Here is an 8,498-nt window from a genome sequence, read left to right on the forward strand (position 1 = left end):
ATGAACTTAGATAATTAATATTTTGAGTTTCTGTTGATGAAACCAATCGCCTTCATTGTATTAACTCAAATTTTCAATTTCAATGAACTCAAAATTTTAAGGCAACCATGTATACTATGTATATGTATGTTTTTAAGTTAAACCAACTATATATATATATATATATATATATATATATATATATATGCATTTAGCAGATGCCTTTATGCAAAGCAACTTACATTGCATTAATGCATTAATGGTACAGTATACATTACCAAATCATACATTCTCCAGAAATTAAACCCCTGATCTTGGCATTGTGATAGCACTATCTCACACTGTTTGAGCAACACAAAATTTTTCTAGTCTAGCCTAGTGAACAATTTTATAGAAACATTTCCTAAATTACATCATAAACATTCGTTTTGGACATACTACATAACAGGAATGACCCACCTGACCTTTTGAGAGCAGAATCCATTCAATATCTGTGTGAGCATGTTAATTTGATAACACCATAAAGCACCTTTCGTTTTTAAAAGCCTGTAAAGCATTAACGCTTCATATAAACCGTGTCAACCAGTGATCGTTATATTCGCCATAATGCATTGCACTGTATAATACTGAGAATTGCATTACACCACAAGTATGTAAACCTTACATTCATAAACAAACAAACAAACAAAAAATATACCCACTGTAACTTCACTCAACCTCCACCACATTTTATTTAACAAAATAGAAGCAGATCAAATGTAGCAAAGCATAGAAATGTAACTCTGAGACAAACTCTTGGGAAAATGCACCAAATAATAGATAAGCCAGAATGTGGTACAGTCTTTCACAGTGGAGCGACAAATAATTACCATGACATAGAGAAGAAGAAGAAGAAGAAGAAGAAGGAGATGCCTTGATGGACAGCCAGAACCAGTATAACAGAAATAATAGATCAGAAGGGTCACCCTTCAATTTCAGGTTGGTAGGGAGGGAGATTGTATGTTTTTGTTTTGTTTTTTTTGTTTGGTTTTTTTTTAATATGTGCGTATGTGCAGCGAGAGTCACAACACACATCTCTCTGAAAGCTCTGAATCTACATTAGAGTAAAACCATTGCAATATGACAGGAACCCCACTGGGACATCCTGCTGGACTGCAATTCAACTGACTTTGTTTTGTGCAACCTAAATCAAATTGACAGGTAAGAGAGAAAAGCATCTCCCAGTGCCAATATTTTCCACACTCGGCTGCCGGACGGACATTTCTTTTGTTTCTTATTGTAATATTCAAAAAACTAACACAAGAGCTTTAACATGAAGGGGAAAAAAAGGGTAAGCTACAAAGATGGTATTCGAACTATGAAAATGGACGGCTGGTTACCTTATTTTAGCTTTTTAACTGTTCTTTATTCATGTTGTTTTGTTGTAAAATCATTACAGTGATACAAACTCAACCTCAAAAACATCAGCAGTGACATTTAAATGCTATAGCAGTAAGATGCATGGCACTGCGCTCTACATCTTGTTTGTAAAAATGGCATTTTGGAAACAGCGTTCAACTCGTGTTCTTCACTACTGAATCTGATCCCGCCCTTCTCTCTGAGTATTAGCCATCACAGTGACACACTTAGGCCTATAGTTATGTTGATAATGTGAATGCTGGTTCGCCTACACATACCGGTGAACTTCAGCTCCCAGCATGGTTTCATACGCTTGAGAGGCAACAGCGACATCTAGAGGCGGCTATTCCATCTACGGCTGCTGTGATGACATCAGTCAAATGCACAGACATGCCTCTGGTCTGCTTCTCCTATATATTTACACCTTTTCATCCACTTATAGGACGTATCCAAGTAGCAAACGGCGGAATATTCCTTTCTCGTATTTGGACAAAATAGATGGCTTTACAAAAGCTCACAATACTTACAGTGAATAATAGGCTTTTGTGAAGGAATACTTCATCCCCTAAAAAGAATAATAATAATAATAACAATAATAAATAAAAAATAAAGGCATCTTAGTCTATGTGCACTCTGTAGACGGATCCAAATCTGCACATACTGAAACCCCCTTTAAACATTAGTCTTCAAAACGAAGAAAAAAAAAAAAAAAATCCTCCCCTTGCGTCCTTCTACCCTCACACTGTATCCATCGACACACAAGATCACGAACCACTGGAGCTACATTGAATTTTCGCAGCATAAGCATGTCAGTGACTTGAATCGGTCATGCTTATCCGCATCCCAAACATGTCAACAGTTGGCACACTATAAGATAAACACATTTTTACATTCATAAAGGAGATGACTGGGCAGATACATGAGAAATCTGCACAAAATAAAAGTATAAATAATCCCCATATCAACCAATCAACAATCAACTGATAAAACGGAAAGTACATGCATTTACAACTCGTTATTTCCACCTTTCGACCTGTCCGCCTTTGAGAAAGAGAAATCAAACAGCAAATACAAATTCTAACTGACAAAAAATAGAAGAAATGGCACTTTTAATATAGTCATATATAGTTTTATATTTATATATATATATGTATATTGATAACACGAAAGAAGGGTCGCGTTGGCTTCCTTGATACTATGGTAATGGTTCCCAGTGTGTGTTGAGACCATGCGAATCATGCAGATATGTTACAGTCCGTTATTTACATTACATTCATGCGTTCGTGCACCGTTCCCACGTCCTCTTTTGAGCGTGTTTGCAGTCTGAGCTGGGAGGAGAGAGAAAGAGAGAGAGGCTCTGTACATATATAACAGTGGGGGCCCCATTGCAGTGTTTCATGGACGCTATACTCAACCGAAGCAACAAAAAATAGGCTATTTTTTTCCACAGAGGTGAGTCAGAGGTCTAATGTTTGTGTGTCGCCCTCCAACATACGAAACGCAGTACGTCCTTTTGCTCGCTCGTGTCTCTGTGAGCATCATTTGTCGGAGAGAGAGTGGGCACCACAGTCGTAGCCTCTGTGTGGCCCGTCTGCATGATAAGCTCCACTGTGCCAGTAGGACGAGTCGCAAACTGTCTGTAAAGAATTGATTTCTGACGCAGAAGAGTTGCCGTCTCTCCGTTTCGATCTCTTTCGATTGCGCAGGATAAAGACCAGCATTCCCACCACGGTGAAGGCAGACGTCACGAAAACCAGCAGCAGGCCGGGCACGAGCACCGATATCGACACTCTGCTGGGCTCCAGGTAGGAGTTGGGCCTCGTCCCCGTGTCTACTGGGAAAGTGCTGTTTTTGGACAAGGAGGTGGGGGAGATCTTCTCGTACAGCTGAGGGCACATCAGATCATTCCTGATTCGCCGGAAATCCCTCTTCCAGAACTCCTCGGGGGACTCACACTTGAGATCGCTCACAATGACGTCCGCCCCGAGTTTGTCTGTCCACTGTTTGAATGGGACGATGTTGCACGAGCAATCCCAGGGGTTCCCATGTAAATCGATCTGGATAATGGAGTTGAGTTGGTCTAGGACACCTGGCACGGGAAGATATGTGAAATAATTGTTATGCAAGCTTATTTTAGACAAAGAAACCCCCAAGAACGCATCCACGGGTAGAGCTTTGAGCAGGTTGTTGTTGAGGAAGAGCACCCTCAAGTTGGGCATCGGACTGAAGGTGCCCGGCATTATGAGCTGGATGTCATTATATTCCAAACTGAGATACTCCAGGTTCTGAAGGCCAACGAACATCTCCGCCATTAAATTATCCAAGTAGTTCTTGTCCATGTAGAGCCACCTCAACTCGGTCAGATTATGAAAAGTGCCGTTTTCGATCATTTTTATGTTATTCCCCCCCAAATCAAGCAAATTCAAGCTATGATAGCCTCTGAGCTGGTTCCTTCTGACAGTGTGAATGTTGTTGTCGCGCAGATTTAACTCGTGCGCGGTCAGGGGTTTGGGTTTGAGATTAGCCACACTTTCTATCTTCCTGCCCTCGCAGTTAACCCCAAGCCCTTGTCTAGTTCCTATAAGCTTACAACTACAAGACTGAGGGCAGGTCGAATTAGCCGGCGGCTCCCTTTCAATTGCACCAGTCGCCATGGCCGTGGGCTTCATTTTCAACTGCCAATTCTCCCTGGCTTTAGGAGGCCCCTTGTTATGCCCTCCCCTGGCGCTATGGGACTCGGTCACCCCGCTCGTTTTATAGGGCGTAGGATGGGGGCCGCGATTGGGGGTCTCGTCCTGGGTGGGAGGCGCCACCAGGCTGGAATCCATGCCGCTCTTTGAAGGGCACAGCTCGGTCTCGGCCGTTTCATTCAGGTCATTCCCTTGCAGCCGAGTGGGCGCCTCACAAATGACCCTTCCAATGAGCGCGTTCTGCGGGATGTTCTCTAGCCATTCCTTTAGGGAAACCAGGTCGCAGTTGCAATCCCATGGGTTGTCCTCCAGTAAAACCTCCACGATGCCAGGTATCTGCTCTAGAATCCCTTCGTAAGGCAACGTTTTTATTCGGTTCCCCCTCAGATCGAGGTGCGTGATGGGCACGTTCTGAAACACGTTGATGGGAAGAGCGCTAATAAGGTTGTCGTTTAAGATTAAAACTTCGAGCTTACTCAGGTCCCTGAACACAGATGGGTCAATGTCCCTCAGAAGGTTGAAGTCGGCTTGAAGGTACTCCAGGTCGTCTAAACCGAGAAACGTACTCTTTTTGAAAGACCTGATCTTGTTGTTATTAATGTGCAGCCGTTTCACAAGCTGCAGTCCTAGGAAAGCGCCCGGCACGATGTCGTGCAAGCCATTGTTCTCCAAATGCAAGCTCACGGCATTGTAAAAGTTAGCAAACTCGTTGGGGAACAGTCTGGATAAAGAATTCCCGTGAAGCAGGAGGTGATAAAACTGGGAGCTCGGACCTGTCAAATGGTGCAGGTTTGTGAGGCTCCTTTTCTCACAGTCAATGTGCAAATCGCCTTCTATTGCATTGCAGGAGCAGATCTGCTCCTTACAGACGTCCCTTGTAACATTCCCGATAGCTACACAAAGAGCCGCCTTCAGCAACACAATCCAAAGCAGCATTTTCAATATGACACAATCATCCCCGACATCAAGACATGAATACAATCAGCAAGAGGGCGAGAAATGAGATATATCTCCAGTCTAAAAAAGCAGGGGACACTCTGTGATTATATCCATGCTCAGCTCGCTATGTCCAGATTGAGAAAAATCGACAGCAAGAAGCCTCTTTTTCATCACCTCCCCATCGCATGCCATCAAAACAATATTAAAGCCTACAGAATGACATCTTCAACTCAATTATTTGGCTTTTCGGGCTCGCAAATCACTGACCTTGTGCATTTCTCACATATCCACGGCGCGGGAGCTGTTCTTTCTCCCGTGGTGCTGAAATCACACCGCGCACATCTCAATACATCGCTGTAAGATTAATCCGAGATTCTTACATCTTTAGCATCCTTCCTCGGACTCCGGCGGCTTCGTTCAACGCTTTTGCATCACAAAGACGGTTGCTGAGAGATTCTGGACTTTTCAGCCCGGTGTTCACTGGCAGATCTAACACCCTCTGCTGAGCTGCAAAGGCAAAAATCCATCGGATGAGGGAATGCTTGCTTGCTCGCTCGCTCGCTCGCTCGCGCGGGGGGGAAAAAACAGTCCACATACAGGGCAAGTGTTGGAAATGTCCACAAAAATCGCCGTCGAAGGGTTTAGATTGGTCTCATTCCAGGATGGGTTTCTCCTCTCTAACAACGCCGACAGCTTTCGTAGAGCCACTCCGTTTCCCCCATCCAAATGTCTTTAAAGCACACAGCATTTCCAGAGTCCTCACAGACGATATTCCCGTTTTAGATAGGAAAAAGAAAAAGAAAAGCTCAAGTATTCCACAAAGCACAGGTGTTGTTCGCGTGAACGTTGTTTCTTTTTTTTCCGCTGTGAGTGTGTGAGAGTGTGTGTGTGGAGGGGGAACTGCAGTTGAATGCGGTAAAATAATTAACTACTCGACGTGCATGCAACAGTGCAGCCGGTGCGCTGAGCTTCTTCTATTACTGTCACAACAAACACTGCGTCAAGACTATAGGAACTATGCGCACATAAGCTACGTCACAGCTCTTAAGACATGCGATTTGGAAAATAAGTGCATTTCAACAGGAACACTGGGTATTCCCTTTTACATCAGCCTGCATTGTTTTTTTTTTTTTTCCTGGCTTTTTTTTTTTTTTATGCAGGCAGAGGATCGACGCATCAAATCTTTGACTATTAAAACAAGTGTGGATTTATTGAAACTCAATGCATATATTAAATTTATAGCGTGTCTCTGACATCACAAAAAAAAAAAAAAAAAAAAAAAAAAAAAAACCCTTTCTTAAAATATCTGGTTTGTAAAACAAGCAGATAACGGGTTCGTGTGTGTCTGCTAGTCTGTATGTGATTGATGGGGATTTTATAATAATTTGCAAACACTTCACTGGCAAATACATGAGAGTACAAGCCTTTCTGACTCAAAACGCTACAGCATCACGATTCCGTCTCTGGCATCTTAACAGTACTGTATGAAAACTGCTTCATATCTGAGGTGTGCCTGCCTCCAACGCAATCGATCAGTAAATCACTATTCTGCATTTAAAGGTGAGAGATGATGCATGTAAAGGGTTTGCAATAAGCAATATTATTAATTAAATGCAACTATTTTTAGAACTGGGTATCAATCAAATGAGCTCCTTAAAAGCGAATCATTCATAATGAGTAACTGCAAATAGATTATATGGAGAGAGATAGAATAAAAAGTTAACCCGCTGATGCATGAACTATTAAATGAATGGAAGGAAGAAAATATCTTTGTTATTTTTACATTAAATATAAGTCATATTTACATGTCAAAATGTAAGGCGTTTTTTTTTTTTTTTTTAAATAAAAATGCAATGACAAGCATGCTTTGGGTGAGTGTAGTTCATCACTGTATGCCATTAAATTATACAATGTTAATATACCAACCTAATTCACTACAGTTTTATCCACACACAATTACTTAATGAGACTAAAATAATACTATAAACATTCACTAATTAACATGAGCAGCAAATTAGCATATTAGAATGATTTCTAAAGGATGTGACACTGAACACTGGAGTTATGATGCTGAAAATACAACTTTGATCACAGAAATAAACTGCATTTTAAAATATTTTCAAAAAGAAAACTTTTTAATTTGTAATAATATTTCACAATATTACTGTTTTTTTAACTGTATTTTTGACTATCTAAATCTAAATTAAAGTGATTAAAGTGAGCAAAAAAGTTTTTAATGTTGTCTATGTGGTGTTTTTTAATATGCTTTAAGACAAATCATGTACAAATTCATAAGTCAACACCATTGCTGAGTATTTTCTCCTGAAATCGCTGGTGACTGTGACGTCACAAACTACCTTGTAACCAATCACGTCAAAGTGTGGGCAGGCTTTAGCATATCATTAACAGCAAACTAGCAGGGGAGTCTCGAGAGAAGCCAGGTTATCCCGGTATATTTTTCTGTTGATATGAAAAATCTTGTACATTTAGCAATATGGCTGGCGTATGATGTATTACAATGTTATGATGAACGATATGCCTGTCTCCACCAAGTTGTTCAAAGCGTCTGTAAGGATTGATTGTTTGATTGATGTTTGATTGTTAGAAGGCAGCTGTCTGACTCTGACATGGCAAAGGGGAACATGGTTTGTGTAACATTAGCAACACATTATTAGCTGTTTGATAACATAGTTAAGCAAAAGGATAATAATATTAATTACCGTTAAGTGTCCGATGTTGTAAAGAGCGATACTTTTGTGCAGCGTTTACCTCAATAAGTTGACTGAGTGGATCTCTGAGCTGGTGTGAGTGGAGGCGGAGCTAATTTGCATGTTCATTGATCCGCATATACTAAATGAGGCAAGGGTGTAGAGTTACATTCAAGCTATTTTAAGGCATGAAGATATTTTTTTTCTACAGGAAAAAAAAAGTTTAAATGTGTCATTTTGGTGATCAAAGATGAGTTTAAGGGATAAAAATATTGACTAGGGGGACTTTAAATAGATATATGTCACACAGTATGCACTGTGAGATATTATGGATTACTATGGATATTGTGTCATCAAATTTCATCTTCTGTTATTGAGCAATTTAAACACAAATTGGCCATGCAGGAATATTGCATGCCATTTTAAATGAAAAAGAATCATTTCATGCTCAAGTGAATGCTAGATGTATGTAACTCCAATACAGTACTGTGTTCAGTTGTAATTTAGTCAACAACCCCTTTTTCCCCCCACTCATGCACACACATGCATCTCCATAGCATGTGTACATAGAAGCAGCTGTCATAAATCTTGCCTTCTCCACATATAGAAGTGCAGTATGGCAGCCTGGCTTGCTGCTTGTTGTTGATCTTATGTCAATATAGTGTGGATGTGCACAGGTCAAAACAATGCTAGCGGTTCAGACACGACCATCTCCAACTCCCTTTGGCCTAATAGTCTAGACGCTGCTGTCTTCCCCATCATAAGTTTTGACACTGGCCCACAA

The 8,498-nt window shown here is 40.9% G+C and overlaps 1 protein-coding gene across 1 annotated transcript; it reads right to left on the reverse strand.

Moving 5' to 3' along the window:
* Positions 1 to 680: 680 nt before the first annotated feature.
* On the reverse strand, positions 681 to 6,227 carry LOC127512785 (SLIT and NTRK-like protein 1). Its single transcript, XM_051894094.1, has one exon. The coding sequence runs from the start codon at positions 5,001 to 5,003 to the stop codon at positions 2,916 to 2,918; it is 2,088 nt and encodes a 695-aa protein (XP_051750054.1). The 5' UTR covers positions 5,004 to 6,227; the 3' UTR covers positions 681 to 2,915.
* Positions 6,228 to 8,498: the final 2,271 nt, after the last annotated feature.

The sequence above is a fragment of the Ctenopharyngodon idella genome, chromosome 1, assembly GCF_019924925.1.
Source record: "Ctenopharyngodon idella isolate HZGC_01 chromosome 1, HZGC01, whole genome shotgun sequence".
NCBI classification, from domain to species: domain Eukaryota; kingdom Metazoa; phylum Chordata; class Actinopteri; order Cypriniformes; family Xenocyprididae; genus Ctenopharyngodon; species Ctenopharyngodon idella.